The sequence below is a fragment of the Megachile rotundata genome, chromosome 10 (assembly GCF_050947335.1).
Source record: "Megachile rotundata isolate GNS110a chromosome 10, iyMegRotu1, whole genome shotgun sequence".
Classification (NCBI taxonomy): Eukaryota; Metazoa; Arthropoda; class Insecta; order Hymenoptera; family Megachilidae; genus Megachile; species Megachile rotundata.
In genome coordinates, this window is record NC_134992.1 from 17,155,017 (window position 1) to 17,172,333 (window position 17,317).

A 17,317-nucleotide genomic window follows, 5' to 3' on the forward strand; every position below is an offset into this window, starting at 1 on the left:
CAATTTGACATGATTGAATTTGCCTCTTCTTAATTCCATAAGATTCGACTTCACGCGATTCAATTTATGCTACACAATTTGAATACACTACATATCATGACAACGTAAAAACAGTAATAAAATATTTACCGTTCATGATTAGTTTTATGCGCAAAAATGGCAAGTTTCTTTGGCGAAGTTGTATTTCCAGTTTCACGAGCATTTTGGGATGAAGAAGATGAAAATGCACCAACTGGACAACCGGTATATCAACCGTAAGTCATATTTTGCTCAACATAACCTTCTTACGACAATCACATTTTATCTTTCAATAAATATTCCAGCAAATTTTTTGTTCAGTGGTTAAAAGCAAAGCCAATTCGAATCAATACAGTAATTGTAGTTGAAGGTGAAATGTTAATTGGTAATGTACATTTCATTTTGCCGGTATTAATATCGCGATGACACCTCTAAGTGTTTTCAATAAAATTATAGATTTCTCAAGGGAATGTTTGGCTCAAAATTCAGAAGAAGTATGTTTTGTAGAAGATGACAAACAGAAAAAAGCATGCTCAATTTACCAAGTTAATGAAGAGGTATATTTGTGCATTGTGTTAACACATTTTGATGTCAAATTTTCTAGTAAACTTGTAGATAAAGTAAGTGTATCTATATGAAATAACTTTCTACTACATGTCAAGTATTCTTCTTTAATTGTTTGGAATTCATTAGATGACTGATATTTTATCAAATGTGGAAAATACAATTTGCATAACATGTCGGCATATATCACAGTTTAAAAATAATAATGTACCAACTGACCCATCATTCTTAAGAATGTTAGCTACAAAGTGTGGAACTAATGTTTGCAAATTGAAAGTACCTTTTCTAGAACAACCAAATATTGTATATGGTGTCACAGCAGGAGGTTGGTTTTAATTCGGATAAAAATTGAGGAATATATTTTAATGTCTAAATTTAGTAACTAAATTATATTCGTCTTTTCAGTTTTATCCTATGCAGAATTCACGGGGTTACCTGCAGTTTTATATGTTTTATATACAGACAGTTTTGCATTGGACTCATCATCTGCAGAACCTCTTATAAAAATATTTGAAGCTATGAACTGTACACTACATGATGTATCATTTGCTGGAAAAGATTTTTTTAATAAAGGCAATCTTTATTTGTAGAATTTCAACTAATTTTTGTCTCTTTTCATATATATTTTATTCACTTAAAAAATTGATATATCCAGCTATTAACAATGTAAAAGCTTCATCATTTTAATATTACTGTCAATAGTAAATATTATATATTTACAATATTTACAAAAGTTCAGTTATTAATTTTGTAATAATATGAATTTTAATTACAATAATGTCACTTACATAAACAAATATGATATTTTTGGTATTAAAAATCTCTATTTGCTAAGGTTGTGGTGGATAATATGTACGGGGTGCAGGAGCTGGAGGAACTGGATTATTTGGTGGAAAGTATGAAGCATTTGTAGGATAAGGATATGGTTGAAATGGTGATTGTGTTGTACTAGGGGCAGGTGGTGCTGGTCTAATGGTACTAGACGAGCCTAAATGATGCATAGGTGGAACAATATGATTCATTGTATTCACTGGAGGAGGAGGTACTGAAACATTCGCCGGTGGAAATGCTGGTGGATAATTAATATTGCCAGGTGGAAAATTAGTTGGATATGTTTGAAAATGTGTTGGTACATCCATTGGTTTCATTGAATCTGTAGCATCTGCAGGTGGGCATCCATTAGCCGAAATTGCTGCTGTTTCAACTTTGGTAGATTTTCCTGGTGTAACTGTAATATGAAGTTGAATATAATTACAATATTTTTCGTTTTCATTTACTATTACAAAAATAAAATTATAAGTCTTATTTGTATTTTACATACCATTTGGAGTGTTAGATGATGATTCTGTAGGAGGTGGTGCTATTGCTCTATCTCTGCATGGTTCAGTAGATGGTGTCATTGGTGGTGAATCTGGAGGTTTTGTATTATTTGCTTGTGAATATAAATCTAGTACCTGGTGACAAATATCTGAAATATAATAATATGTATAAGTATGATGTAATTATGAATAAACAAATGAAAACAACATTAAAAAATACCTTCTAATAGATCCATGGTAACATCTTCAACAAACATATCCCACCAACGTAAATGCTTTGGCTGTCTTCCATTCCAATCCACAACTTCAAATTTACTAAGCTTTCCAGCCAGATACATAAGAGCAACAGCTATAATTTCTGGTTCCCATTGTAAAGACAATGTTGTACATAAACTATACAAAAATAAAATAGAATATAATAACTTATGTACCATTTAATTTACAAACAATGTTAGGATATTATTACCTGTCATTAACAAATGTCCAGGCCATTTGAACCATCTTTTGTAATTTATTTTTATCACCTGTAACACAATCATAATGTTTTGTTAATTATTACATGATTCTAATATCTTTTAAATTTATATTTGTACCTTTAAGGCATTTTGCATATTTCAGCAAATAACTGTATGGATGTTCAACTTGCAAGTCAAATTTAATAGTTTGTAATAAAATTCTTTCTAATGTCATAACTTCCTCCTGTAAAACAAATACATTTATAAACAATATTGTTTTTAAATTAATAATTCATTGGTATAAAATATAATATCACCCTGTATAAATTGAAAAGCTTACCTTAGGATCCTCCCCAAATGTCATAAATTTTTGGTCAGTTAACAAAGTTTTAGCAGTTTTAATGATATCTTTACATTTCTTTGGAGTTTCTTCTACTTTGCCTGCCAAAAATAAACAACAGCATGCAGTCACCTAAGTGAAATTAGAATCATAAGATATATATTGCGCTTGTTAAAACATATTTAACAACAGATACTTACGTATCGTGGAAAATTCTTAAATGAATGAAACATATAAAACCGATGAAAATAAACAACACCAGTTGCCATTGTATTGTAGCCTAAATCCATTTTTGTTCCTGTATCGATGATGAAACGTGCACCTTCTTTCCTGTATCTGCACTCAGTTTCATAATCAATTCCATCTTGAATCGATGGTGTATTTCGTAGTTCTTTCTTCTCATAATACCAGCATGGCATTTTTATATTTTTAAAATGAACACTTATTGACACAAATAAGTTTATACAAATAAGAAGCACATCACTAAAGTTATATATTGTTAAGAATAGTCCTTTTTATTAAACATAAATTAATTTATTTATTAATAACAAAAATATTGCTATAAACATTATAAAATTGAACTTAAAATGGAATTAGTAATTTTGTATAATAACTAATACAGGTTAAAATACTTGTTACTATTTCAAAAATTTTCACTGATTGCTCAATTGTTTCCTATTAAACATGTCATACTACACTTTATTAAAAAAAAAAAAAAAAATACAATTTTTTATTATAACGCAACCGTCAAAATGAATCACATTTAGTGTCCACCTTACGGTCAAACACATACAATTAAATAGTACCACAGTTTGATGTCTGCATTCCCTGTACCTATTTATTATTCGTTCCTCGAAATATCATACTACATTTGCACAATGCAACTACCTTCAGTATGTTTCCCACCACTTGATATTACTATACTGCGGATATATTTATTATTTCGCCGGTCATATACATAGCGGACAAACTATACGCATAGTAGAAAGAGGTATAAAATAGGCATAACCAAATTTCGGAATTTGGTAATTTAGAAATTCAGAAATTTGGGAATTTGGAACTTTATAGGTACAGGGCTTTTACAATTTTCAAATTTTCAAATTTAAATTCAACAATTTGAAAATTTCAATCATGGAATATAGATAGATATCAACAAGAACGTCATAAGATCCGATAAAAAGTCATCATGGATAACGCGTATAAGTATGTTAGTACATCGTATCGTAAATGTAAATATATTACATGTTGAGTTTTTTTATTTATTTGTTGATAAATCAATGGCCGCACCTATGAAGGTGACTATCTATACTTACTATCTCTACAAACTATATTCTATGTAATGTTTGCAATCTATTTTCAGCATTTTTATATGATAAGAGCATTTTGCTGTCACATATTGTGCTGTTCTATATTCTCAGAAGTTTTCCCGTACAGTTTATTGAAAAGTAGCCATTTTGCTTGACATTATTTAAAGTCACAAAGCAGGTGTTTCCGGTTCATGTCAGAATTCTGGTTTGAATGCTTTTAGTTTAACGCCTTATCTGTGGTCGATACTTGTATGTATTATTTGTTCAACGGGAGATCATATTCGTTATTAGACGAGTTTTTGTTCATTCTGCGCATACTATTCCTGATTGGTTCGAATACATTTTGTAATTAACAACAACGCGCATGTGTCTTCACAACGGCTGTGATATTTAGCATGTATACCCAGTGATTCTGTATATTGAGACGTACATTCTTATGTTCTTAGGCCTGCATATCCCAGACCTTTATATCTCTAGATCCCAATAGCCTTAGGTCTTCATGTCTTATGTAACTCTTTTCATCCCTACATTGTTATATTTCTAAAATAAGGTTTGCAGTCAAATGCGACACATTTCTGTTCACCATGTATATGTCCGATTAAGTGGAAAGTGTGTGATAGTGGGATAGCGATGAGTAATGTGAAACACTGAAGTTAGCCGTATTGCGCGGATTGAGTATGACCTCCTGTTGAACGAATAATAGTGTGTATGCTATACATGCGTCTATCAATTTACCGCGAACTGCTGTAATACTGCACGATTCGAGGGTGATTTACACTACTGTTTTGTAACGTAGTTAAATGTTAATTTATGACGACCGCGCACGTAGGAATACTTTATGAGAACATTTACAATTTTACAAACACGACATCAAATATAATGCCGTTGGCGACTCTAACAGTTCCTTGGTCTGAGCAACATGTAACCGAGCAGGTAATGTTTTTATAATTGTCAAGGTGAAATGTTGACACTGAATTGTTTAGAGCACAGTTCATTTTTGTTGAATTGCCACTAGAAGTTCATATATTATAATCAGTTTATTTTCTCAGCAATCTGTAGATATTCTTCCAGCAGAATCTCAAGAAGAAACAATGACTCAAGGAAATGTGATTGAATCACATTCAAATGAATGTTCTGAGTCCCATGAAATTGAACTTCGTGAAGTAGTTCGAGATGGTCATGAAAAAGCTGGTCCATCTCAGTTTGAACTGCTTAAAGTTCTTGGTCAAGGATCCTTTGGGAAGGTATTGAAGATCATCATGAATGAGTGAATAAATGAAATATATTACAACTCAATTTTATACAAATAAAATTCTTGCATTATTCAGGTATTCTTGGTGAGGAAAGTTGTTGGTAAAGATAGTGGAACACTTTATGCCATGAAAGTTCTAAAAAAAGCTACTTTAAAAGGTGTTTATTAAGTTAAATGTATGAGGGTAGCTCTGAGAGTCTTAAAGATTGTTTTTTATATTCAATTTTGTGTTAAAAGTTGTCCTGAAGAATTTTCAGAGCAACTCTCATCTTTAATATTATCATTGTTCTTTTTTCAAAATCGTTTAATGTTGCAATATTATCTCAGTTCGGGACAGAGTTAGGACAAAAATGGAGAGAAATATATTGGTGGATGTTGAGCATCCATTCATAGTTCGACTACATTACGCATTCCAAACAGAAGGCAAACTTTATTTAATTTTAGACTTCTTAAGAGGTGGTGATCTATTTTCAAGATTAGCTAAGGAGGTAGTTTCTTATTATTTAACTTTATTTATATTACAGTGTTACCAATATTTTCTTACAAGTTGGATTCATTCGTATAATTGTTGTAGGTAATGTTTACAGAGGATGATGTAAAATTTTATTTAGCAGAGCTTGCTCTTGCATTAGGTCATATTCATAAACTTGGAATCATTTATAGAGATCTCAAACCTGAAAAGTTTGTATTATACTATTTGGTACTAATTTATATATTATTAAAATATATAAATTTTATGGTGTTTATTTTATTTATGATAGTATTTTGCTCGATACCGAAGGCCATATATCTTTAACTGATTTCGGCCTAAGTAAACAACCTTTAGATGATTGTAAGGCATATTCGTTTTGTGGTACTATAGAATATATGGCACCAGAAATTGTAAATCGAAAAGGTCATTCGTTCGCTGCCGATTGGTGGAGTTTCGGCGTTCTTATGGTAAGTTGCGATATAAAATCTTATTTGGAAAGTTTTGATTTATGAACTAAATAATTTTCAGTTTGAAATGTTGACTGGAGCTCTTCCGTTTCAAGCTGCGAATCGTAAAGAAACTATGACGCAAATATTAAAAGCCAAACTGGGTATGCCACTTAACATTTCGCCAGAAGCGCAAGCGCTTTTAAGAGTACTATTTAAGAGAAATCCTGCAAACAGACTAGGATTTGGTAATTATTCATTTTTTTCTTTAAATTAGGGGGATATCATTATGTTACAAATGATTTTATTTAGGTGGAGTTGAAGAAATAAAAAGTCATATATTTTTTGCGACAATTGACTGGGATGCTCTTTATAGAAAAGAAATAACGCCCCCTTTCAAACCGGCCGTTAGTCAAGAAGATGACGCATTTCATTTCGATAGTGAATTTACGTGTAAAACGCCTAAAGGTAACGTCGATTACGCTTCGAACACTTCAAATATTTTCAAATGTAATACATTTATTTTTAGATTCTCCTGGGGTACCACCAAGTGCTAATGCCCACGAATTATTTCGTGGCTTTAGTTTTATCGCACCGTGCCTTCTTGAGGATCATCTCAAACCTCCTGAATACAAAAACTGTGATAGTCTTAGTGCAACGTTTCCTACATACGTGAACCCCATTTCTGTGACCGATGAATATGAATTTAAACAAGAAATTGGCAAAGGAAGCTACAGTACAGTTTATTTAGTTATTCATAAAACTTCCAAAATAGAATATGCTTGTAAGGTAATAATACCAGTCATAATATGCTCAATTAAAGTTTATGTATCAAAAATAATAATAATTTCTTTGTTAAAGGTAATTGAAAAATCAAAAAGAGATCCAACAGAAGAGATAGAAATTTTACTTCGATATGGAAGGCATCCTCATATCGTAACGTTGAGAGCTGTTCACGAAGATGATAAACGGGCTTACCTTGTATTAGAATTATTGCGAGGTGGAGAACTATTGGATCGTTTATTACAAAGGCGAAGTCTTACAGAAAGAGAAGCTGCTGAAGTGATGTATACAATCGCTAACGTAGTTCATTATCTTCATGAAAATGGAGTAAATATCTATTATCATTTATTTAGTTACATACTGTTGGACTCATTAATTAACCAAAATCACGTTATACTTATTATTAGGTCGTTCATAGAGATTTAAAACCATCTAATATATTATATTCAAAACCTGGAGCTGATCCATCGACACTTTGTTTGTGTGATCTTGGGTTCGCGAAACAGTTGCGAGCAGAGAATGGTTTATTAATGACACCTTGTTATACGGCAAATTTTGTAGCACCAGAAGTATTGAAACGTCAAGGATATGATGCAGCGTGTGATATTTGGTCACTCGGTGTTTTATTGTACATCATGTTAGCTGGGTAATCGAAGTAACCATTTATTAGATGAAACTTGATACTTATTCAATACTAATAATTGTGTTTTTCTGTAATGTAGATATACACCGTTTCGTAATAGCCCAGGGGATAGTGCGACAGATATACTAGATCGTATTGGACCCGGGTATATTGACGTTGAAAGCGGTATATGGTGTCAAATATCTACCGAAGCCAAAGAGCTTGTCAAAAGAATGTTACACGTTGATCCTAATAGGAGGCCTACTGCAGCTGCCATTTTAAAATATTCGTGGATTTCCAATCGCCATCGTCTTCCGCAGAAAGTATTACCTGAGAGCATTAGGGATCCACATAATTTAAAAGTATTTCACATTTGTTCAAAACATATGTTAAAATAGAGAGTGGCTTAAATTCATTATCATTAATATAAATAAAATAATATTTCTAGTGGGCTGTAGCGGCAACCTATAGAGCTATGTCTAGTATTCCAAGATCTCCACATATCGGTCCAGTCGTTATGTCCGAATTAGCACGGAGGAGAACGCAAGCGAAACCTTCTGGTCCTACCGAAGTTTAAAATCTTCCACTTTGTATTATAGATAAGTGAACGGAAGATAGTACTGAATAAGGATTTAAGTTCAAACAAATCTGCCACGCACACGTTACATTACGTAAAAGTACAAGGGAAAGACATTGAATGTCACTATTGCGATTAATTATTCTAACTACATTGCTACTTCTACTACCATTGTTATAATAACATTTGTCGAGTGTGAGTGAGTATCTGTATCGATGAACATAATGTGATATTTATTTATATATATTTTTTTTACTTTGCTCGTTCATGCATGCATTTTTACATGTATGCATTGCCATACCGAGATTTAAGATACTTTAATCATAACAACCAAAATATAGTAATTTAAAATGACATATATATTTTAAATTTTTTATTACTTTTTAGTTATATTTTCATCTCTATTAAATGTTTACAAAAATGTACGTATATAAAAATATACGTACGATGTACATATAATATGTGTATATGATACATGCATATGAAAAGACTATATTTTGTCGACATAAATCTAGTATTATTCGTGCAATGTTCAAATAGTAGTTAGTACATATTAATTTTATAAGAGTATTACTACTCGTCTAATTCAAATCACCAAAATCCTCTCTATTCTAATTAAAATTTATGTGTGTATAGAATAGAAAACATATATTTAAAGTTCATATTTTCGATTATGATATAATGTACAAGTGGGGTTAATATCAGAAATTTAAAATTCACATGATACATGGTTATTTTAAATATTAAATACTACGTATATTAAATACTAAAAATAATATAAATATATGTGAGAGAGTATATATATATATAATATATACATATATTCAAAGATAAAGTAAATCCATCTTAGTTTTCGATCGTTACTTTACTAAATAAATTAATTGTATATAATAAAACAATTTTACTCAATAAATCGCATTTGAAACAGGACAGTTCCGCGTTTTTTCGGAGCATAAGTGTTAAATTTATTATATAAAAAATGCATGTACGTAAATATTTACGTAATTATTTACGTAATATATCATACTATTGATATTGCCCGGAAGTTTATCGTATGTGCATAGTTTTACATACATATACAAATGAAAGTCATTTGATGTTGTCTAAATAACATTTTTATCCATATACTATCTCTACTTCAGGGACAGTAACTTGTACAACTTATTGTTAGATAGTAAAAATAAACTTGGAACATTCTTGAAATTAATGTTGCTGGCTGTATCGAATAATTGAAATTGTAAACCTTATTAAATAAAATAAAGAAATAAGAAAGTTTCACCTGGAAAATCATTCCAAACGGGATACAGAAATCTAGGGATACTAAAATCTAGGAGATATTAGTATCTAGGAGTGTAGGTATCTAGAAATTTAGAGGGATGTAGAAGATTAGAAATATACCTTTCGATATAACACACTCATGTTTCGCTTTTATAGTATAAATGTTTGCAGTAAAAATAACGTGAAAGTAGCATTGTATATTTTTTTTACGAGTGAATATAATTATTTGTGACATGAAGGTGCGTTCAGACTATATATATTTGGTCTGAACTAGTTTGAATGTACTTTAAAATGTTCTGAGCTTCCAATGCAGTTGCTTGTGCGCATGTACTTGTTAAAACGGAAATGTGGTAGCTGTTTGTCCTGACCGCGGATATCTGTGCTTTTCTTGATAAACTTTACCTACGTTTAATTGTTATTTATTTTTCGATTCAATTGTATATAAAGGTGAGATTAATATTAAATATGTCTTATATTCATATGTTGCACTTGATCTTTATAAAAGATGATAAAATTACAAAAAGTAATTGTGATCCTCAACCAAGTCAAACCAGTTTTGCAGACTAAATTCTGAATTCGTATTCCGCGTGTTTATTGCGAATTAAATTCATGTACAGTTTGGTTATAATGAATCATACACCGTTGAATGTTTTTGAATTAAACTGGTTAAATTTCATAGTATTTTTGTTCACTATTTAATTAACTGTTATGTGTAATAAGTAATACATTTTACAGCATGTTTTTGTACAAGAAATCAATATTCTGAGGACATTTCATTTTATTTTTGATCCCAAGATTTCTGAGAGTTTCGATAAGTTTAAAGAGAATATTTTGAAGTATATCATTGAACATTTATTTTATGTCACGCGCTTCGTTTATGTTGATTTTTTGCAATTGCAACGAGTCCGGCATTTTTTGTCTGCTATTTGTTGTTTTAGAACAAAACTTTTTACTGTCGAATTCATTGTAATTACCATACTACGTAATTTTAATCACATATGCCCCCTATTAAGTAAAAACTAATTGAATTATAAGTGTAAAAGTATGACATCATTCTTGCATCTTAGAACATTAGCAATAGGTATGAGCAATTTTATACACTTTTTTTTTTTCAAAGTTCACATTTTGTGGAAATATTACTTTAGGTGCTCGTAATATGCTTCATAAGCATCCACGTCCATTAGTATTGTGTGGTCCTTCTGGCAGTGGGAAAAGCACATTAATAAAGAAGCTTTTTGAAGACTTCCCAGAAACATTTGGATTTTCGGTGTCTCATACAACTAGAGCACCAAGACCTGGTGAGGAAGATGGAAAACATTATCACTTTACAACTAAAGAAAAGATGCAAAAGCAGATAGAACAAGGTGAATTCCTTGAGACAGCTACCTACAGTGGAAATTTATATGGAACGAGGTAATAATTTAATTCTATCAGCATATGTAGCTATTATGATTTTTCTTAATTAGAAATTTCCTATAAAACTTCATCTCAGCAAACGTGCAGTGGAACAGGTGCAGAAAGATGGAAAAGTTTGTATATTAGACATTGAGATGCAAGGTGTGAAACAAGTAAAACAAAGTTCTCTTGATCCTTTGTATGTATTTATTAAACCACCATCTATAGAAGTACTGGAAGAAAGATTGAAGGGAAGGAACACAGAAACAGATGACTCTTTACGTCGTAGGTTATCTATTGCCAGAACAGAAATGGAGTATGGTATGCATTGTTTATTATATTTTTAAATTATTTTTGTGTTTTAAGAAATACCAATGTGAATATTTGATAATTATTTCAGGTGAGAAGCCAGGTAATTTTGATGTGGTAATTGAAAATGATGATATCTCTAAAGCATATGATAAATTAAAAGAATTTGTGGTCTCAAACTTAATTAAAAAATGAAAAAGGTACTGTAAACAATATTTATACAGTATGTGTTATGTCTAAAATCTGTTACATATATATTTTTAACTTTCAGAGTACCAAATTATTGCTTTCTAAATGTGTACCTAGGAAGCTTCCTTGATGATGAATTATAATTATTTTTATATGTCATTATGTGATGTATGGTAATAGATAATATTAAATTCATTATTGTATAATGAAGTACAACAAAGGTTGAATTACTAGAGTGCAAAATAAATGTAGGTAAATAATTTTATATGATAGTAAGTTAATTCTAACATGCAAAAGTAAATATACAAAGGTTATTTAAGTACATATAAAATGCAGTTTTAAATTTTCGATTAGGTTGATAAGGAAACAAAACTTTATTTAATGAGCATGTAGTTTGCTATAGTCCAATATTTAATAATGTAATGATTTACTAACTTATATTTTCATTTTAGTTGCAGTTCTGAACATAAAATCTTTATTTGTTATATGTAACATATGCAATGTAGCTTTCTTTTTATGTAATTTCGAGTTGGAAATTTTTAATAATTTTGATTGTTTTATGAAATAGATTTTTGTTCTATATTTTTTTTCTAAAATGAAAAAATAAGTTCTACCTATCTTTGACGAAGATAGGCATAGGCATGAAAAGATTTATAAGAATATAATGTTAACTATTGTTCACATAGCTAAAGATATCCCGAAACACGGATGTTTCATAAGCTGCCTTAAAAGTTTCATTGTTCCTTCTTAATTTTGCTGCCGGTCAATTATAAACAATTTTACAGTTCTAATTGTCGGTCTATTATCTTCTATAATTTATAATTAGTATCTGTATGCTATATAAATATACAATAGTTTTATATTTATTTTGTTAATTTTTTGGTGGCGTACATAGAAAAACGTACGATGACTTTTAGATCGAGTTAAAGATCGTACGTATACAAAGGACAGTCAATTTATGTAAAAACAGAACTTCGAATGTCCCCGATAGGAAAGAATTGGATACTTAAATATAATGTAGATGTAGTTAACTGAGACTATTCACCAAACGAAGCTGTGTTCCAATAGTGTAAGTTACTTATAAAAGTACTTGTGGCTTTGCCTTTGTACTTGTCCTTATATCAGAAGTAATATAGTTATTGCAACCATTCAGATTGTTACGAATTCAGTTCTTCCAATAATATTCTACCGATATTTAATTCCATCAAAAAAGGAAATCATATTTTATTCAGATGTCCTTTTAATTCTACATTCGTGGAAAATATTTTGGACAAATTTTCTCCAGAACTTGGAAGAATAAACTTTCATGATCCAAACAAATGAATCACATCATCGAACATCTTCAACGTCACGAATCATTTAACATTTCTATACATCTCGTATTTATTATGGTTTCAGTAATCTAGCATTATCGTTTGTCATTTTATTTATTAAATTTGAGCATGTTTTTGCTTGTACGATTTGCGAGAAGGATACATATTTTCCTATCCATGGTTACATTAATTGTTAATACACATATAGTTAAATAGATTTAAAAAAAAGCGATATAAAAGCGTAGTGAGATATGTACATGTTGTTATAGAAGATTGTATTATTGTTGTAGTATACTGTATTAAATAAATATTCAAATCATACGACGCTTAATCTTTTTATTTTAATAAATTATTGTAATTTATATGTATATATCTTGATATCAAAAGTAATAAGCTTGCATGGAATTCTGTAGTATTAAGTTGAACTGTTTTTCTTCTGCAACTTTATATAAGACAGTACAGAATCGCGTTGATTACTAAACAATTTATTTTTTGGTAAAGTAACAAATTATCGCAGTTTCAACAGCAGTGATTGTCTTTAACAAACATCAGCCTTATCTGTTTCCGTAAGGAGCGCGATATTTGTGTGCCAAAGGTTCGAAAAAAGATTTAGAAGATAAGGGAGCCTTGAAAATACATCTTATTTTTTCTTTTACTTTCAATAATAATCTGTTAATCTACGAACATGGTAAAGTTAGAAAAAAGGCTTTACAATGGACTCGACGTATTATATTTGAAAATTAAAAAAATTGAATGGTCTGATAACAGCTCAGTCAATTCGAAAGCATTCTGAAGTTAATTATTATTGCTATGCGATGTAATGCGATAAATATTATAGTCAATTAAAGCAAAAAAATCAATTTTAATGGGGCTTTTTCGAAAATTGAACATGTGGCGCCATCTCTCCGGCGAACAGGGTGAACTACACACTTTTGAAACTGCACTTTAATTAGTTCTGATTTCTACAGCTAGAGGGCGTACAGGTGGCGCCGTCTGGTGTCAGAAGATGGAACTAATTAAATTACAGTATCAAAAGTGTGTAGTTCACCCTGTTCGCCGGAGAGATGGCGCCACTTGTTCAATTAAAAAATACTTCAATTAATATCGATTTTATTGCTTTAATTAGCTATAATATTCGTCGAATTACATCGCAAAGCAATAGTAATTAATTTTAGAACACTTTTTATTCAATGCTTTTTAGCGGGAAAAGAAGAACCGCCGCGCGGCGACTTCCACAAGGTGTACCAACTCAGAAGATCTTAGAGGCAGCATCGCTAACAGAGGAAACTAAATTTTCTTTTCATTGTCAGCTCTGCAAATATAAATTTGAAAATATACCTTTCTGAAATGTAGGATAGTAAAACAATTCATTCTTAAAAATAAACATTTTTTTCGAAAATTTTATTATTCATTTATTTCAATAATGTCTGTTATAAATTACAAATAATGTGTGTTACCGCGTAGATTTTATTGCGCGTTTAAAAATAAGTACTTAATTCAAGAATTTCTAGATTAATTAAGTTCCGAAAGTTCAAGTATCACTCTTGGATAACATTTAATCTTCCAAAGAATGAAAGTTTCCGCGATTAAGATTGACGATGTCGAGGGTAATCCCGTTTGGGCCATTCGCCATGATGATGTCGAGTTTTGTGCCTGGGCACCTCGCTGACTTCGATAGAAGTTACTTTCACGTCCTTGTTCTCTTCCGTCTTTTTAATTTCATCCCTAATAAGATTGTCTCCGTAGTTCCTAGGCAACTCAGTGTCTTTCGTTTCAGGCACGCTCTGTGTCTTGCTCTCCTCAGGCACCTCCGGTTTCCTCGAGAAGATATAGTTGATCACCTGAGGTCGCGGAGCAAAGATGTTCTCGGTTGGGTAGGGATCTGATTTTGGTTCCTGAACACCTATTTGTTTCGGTATTGGAACACTCATCGGTTCTTCGGCTTTAGCAACCGGTTCCGGCGATTGATTTTGGTATGGAACGGATCCGAATGTTGACAATGGGTCTCTGCCAGTAAGATCTCGAACTCTGAGCATCCTCATCGAGTCTCTTTGATCCTCCAAGCGAATCGGAACTTGCAACGGTTCTTCTCTAATCTCTTCGTATAGCTCTCTTCTTAAATCGCGGTTCTGTTTCAAGCTGTCCTTTGGCTCAATTCCACGGATCGATTGCTTGATCCTGTAGTTCGGGTCGATGTCACGACGATAAGGATCCTGGTAATTCACGCGGTCCAAATATTGTTCCAGGGTGTTCCAATTTTCTAAATCACGAGAAATTGCTCTTCTGGCTAAACTGGAGATTTCTCGTATGTCCAGAGACTTGGCTTGTGGAATCAGATCGTCTCGAGTATCTTGAACCAATACTCTTTCGTTTGGGTAGCCATTGAATCCGATAGGACTTTCTGAATAGACCAAACGTTGGGAAGGCAGCTGGTAGGTCTTCTCCAACACTGCTTCTCGATCGAAGTACCGTTTCTCCGGGACATTTCGGGACTCTTCGTTGTTGTCTGGGTAGTAGGCCTCGTATATGACCGGCCCTCTTTCGAGGTTGTAGCTCTCGTACCTTGTGAAAGTGTATGAAATTAAAGATTAATTGTTTGAACGCAATGGAAGGCATCAAATTCACAAATTTTTAAATTATTGAACTTCTAAGTTTTACAGAATGCAAACATGTAAAGTTGAGTATCATTTGCCGCTATACCGCTGGATACTAAATTATCGGTTGTCAGTAATATAGTTTGTGGCGGTCTTTTTAGAACAGCGTTTCAAGATCAATAGAATATTTTAATACTAGTTCTATGACAAAAGATTAAATCTTTGATTTGTCGACTGCTTTGGATTTGAATTTCCTTCTCAAGGAATAAAAACGTTAATAATTACATTTTCTGGTCCGATAATAATACTGTTATACGTACCGATGAATATCAGAATTCCATGCAGCGATTAAGGGTGCTGGTGGCAAAGAAAATATTTCAAGTCATTATTGCTTTATTCCATTTATCGTCGGCTGTTTCTTTTGAGAATTATCGCAATACCGATTTCATTGTTGTTTCAAACTAAATTGAAATATTTAATTAAATCTGAATGGTCTCGTTCGATATGATTAATCTCATTCTCGCTGCGTTAAACGAAATATTTCGAATGTGTTTTATTGAGATCTTTCTCTTCGACATATAAAGGGGTAATGTCATTTTTACGCTTTGTCGATTCTTTCAGAGATTCCTGCACCAGGAATTGTTACCTTTAAAAACTTTTAACACGGTCGTTTCCACTCGAGCTTTTTGACTGTTATGAAATTTGACTGAGTTGTAAGAAAACCTCGTAAACGTCACGTCGCGTTTCCCGTTTCCCACGCAGAATATCGATAAATGAAATCGAAGAAAAGAGCAGTGATACGTACCTATCGAAATTGTTATCACTATACAAGACAATAGACACTGTTTAAGAGCCATGATCCTATCGCGAAGCAACGACAAGCGACTGAATCTTGACGAGGGACGTGCACGCGTATTTTCAGACTTCCCTAAAATAAACCACCGCTTCCTTTGGAGCTGACTAATTCTCGCACGGTGAACGCTGCTGGAAAGCGTGTCGCGAAAATACCATCGATAACCGCCGATATTAGACAAGAATTTCAAATACATTTGCAATGAATTCATATTAGATTGTTGAAAAGAAAAGCAGGTCATTCGTAAGAAAGATTCGAGGAGTAAAAGACTTTAACTTCTCCATTAACGTTCTTTAGCTAACTTTACTTTCGTCTTCATCTTTTTAGCCGAGAGATAAAAACAAAGACTTTCTATTCAATCTTTCCTTTTTTTTCCATTTTAATGCATCATACAAATGAAGTTTGTCCCTCGAGGGAGGAATAAAATTTCAGCTGAAACGACGCGACCGCAATGTTGAAAATTGTTTAAACTGGATATGGACCTGGAATTGGGTTTTGCTCCTGGAATAACTTGATATTTCATTCCATCGAATTGCAATCCCGATCGCTGCGAATAATTCGTGAGTTCCGAAATTTTATCGTAACGAAAATATATTTATTCCGTAAGCTCTTATTTCGTGTTTTTGGACCTCGATTAATCATGGACTATTGGCAAATGATTTGCGGGATGTAGCAGCTTTATTTCTTTGAAAATGTACAAATTGGGATGTTTGCGATGTTTTCCAGTTCACCACTTTCCGAGTTTCCCAATTTCCTAATTTACCCTCTTTGCAATTTTCCAATTTTCCAATTTCCCAATTTCCCATCTCCCCAATTCCCAAATTTCCGAATTTTCCATCTCCCCAATTCCGAAATTTTCCAATTTCCCATGTCCCCAATTTCCCAACGCCCCGATTTCTCAACGCCCCAATTTCCCAACTCCCCAATTCCCAAATTTCCCAAATTTCCCAATTTTCCCAAATCCCAAATTTCCCAATACTCCATAAATAAAAGTACAAAATTATACTACCAAAATATTTTCCTGCAGTCCAGTTTCAACCATTCCATCTCATTGCAGAATGCCAATATCGCCAACAGTAATCCAACACCGAGTACAAGGAAGCATACATGTAAATCCTTTAACGTGAGAGCTTCAAAGTCCTCATTCTTATCATGTGATCTCTTCAAGATCAACTTCATTTTCACTCCACTTTCCAACATCGTCCGAGTTCTCCATAATGTCGGCAATCCG

General features: G+C 32.2%; 5 protein-coding genes across 8 annotated transcripts; 3 read left to right on the forward strand and 2 right to left on the reverse strand.

Moving 5' to 3' along the window:
- The first annotated feature begins 20 nt into the window (after positions 1–20).
- PSMG1 (Proteasome assembly chaperone 1) lies at positions 21–1,184 on the forward strand. Its single transcript, XM_003707267.3, has 5 exons — positions 21–254; positions 324–403; positions 475–638; positions 712–907; positions 988–1,184. The coding sequence occupies exons 1-5, from the start codon at positions 157–159 to the stop codon at positions 1,170–1,172; spliced, it is 723 nt and encodes a 240-aa protein (XP_003707315.1). The 5' UTR covers positions 21–156; the 3' UTR covers positions 1,173–1,184.
- A 119-nt stretch (positions 1,185–1,303) lies between these two features.
- On the reverse strand, positions 1,304–3,923 carry CycK (cyclin K). The gene is made up of 7 exons (XM_076536513.1): positions 2,897–3,923; positions 2,697–2,828; positions 2,495–2,600; positions 2,368–2,425; positions 2,122–2,294; positions 1,904–2,050; positions 1,304–1,810 (listed from the first exon to the last, which is right to left on the reverse strand). Exons 1-7 carry the CDS (start codon positions 3,113–3,115, stop codon positions 1,413–1,415), a joined length of 1,233 nt encoding a protein of 410 aa, XP_076392628.1. The 5' UTR covers positions 3,116–3,923; the 3' UTR covers positions 1,304–1,412.
- Positions 3,924–4,052: 129 nt separating this feature from the next.
- LOC100875612 (ribosomal protein S6 kinase 2 beta) lies at positions 4,053–8,509 on the forward strand. Its single transcript, XM_003707269.3, has 13 exons — positions 4,053–4,936; positions 5,053–5,247; positions 5,332–5,413; positions 5,583–5,743; positions 5,830–5,936; positions 6,017–6,194; positions 6,256–6,421; positions 6,486–6,641; positions 6,703–6,962; positions 7,035–7,283; positions 7,364–7,602; positions 7,679–7,940; positions 8,027–8,509. The coding sequence occupies exons 1-13, from the start codon at positions 4,814–4,816 to the stop codon at positions 8,153–8,155; spliced, it is 2,307 nt and encodes a 768-aa protein (XP_003707317.1). The 5' UTR covers positions 4,053–4,813; the 3' UTR covers positions 8,156–8,509.
- Positions 8,510–8,965: 456 nt separating this feature from the next.
- Positions 8,966–12,963, forward strand: LOC100878538 (guanylate kinase). 4 transcript variants are annotated; one of them, XR_013039672.1, is made up of 6 exons: positions 10,280–10,514; positions 10,579–10,846; positions 10,926–11,149; positions 11,229–11,337; positions 11,409–11,574; positions 12,222–12,963. XR_013039672.1 is itself a non-coding variant. In XM_012294778.2 (5 exons), the coding sequence occupies exons 2-4, from the start codon at positions 10,590–10,592 to the stop codon at positions 11,330–11,332; spliced, it is 585 nt and encodes a 194-aa protein (XP_012150168.1). In that variant the 5' UTR covers positions 8,966–9,880; positions 10,551–10,589; the 3' UTR covers positions 11,333–11,337; positions 11,409–11,591. The 4 variants fall into 4 exon arrangements, 3 of the variants coding, with proteins under 3 accessions (XP_012150168.1, XP_003707430.2, XP_012150167.1); XM_012294778.2 differs by lacking the exons at positions 10,280–10,514; positions 12,222–12,963 and adding an exon at positions 8,966–9,880 and having other exon boundaries at positions 10,551–10,846; positions 11,409–11,591; XM_003707382.3 differs by lacking the exons at positions 10,280–10,514; positions 12,222–12,963 and adding an exon at positions 8,974–9,880 and having other exon boundaries at positions 11,409–11,591.
- A 1,058-nt stretch (positions 12,964–14,021) lies between these two features.
- Positions 14,022–16,945, reverse strand: LOC100878649 (uncharacterized). The gene is made up of 3 exons (XM_003707383.3): positions 16,039–16,945; positions 15,554–15,590; positions 14,022–15,201 (listed from the first exon to the last, which is right to left on the reverse strand). Exons 1-3 carry the CDS (start codon positions 16,325–16,327, stop codon positions 14,226–14,228), a joined length of 1,302 nt encoding a protein of 433 aa, XP_003707431.2. The 5' UTR covers positions 16,328–16,945; the 3' UTR covers positions 14,022–14,225.
- Between the last annotated feature and the right edge of the window lie 372 nt (positions 16,946–17,317).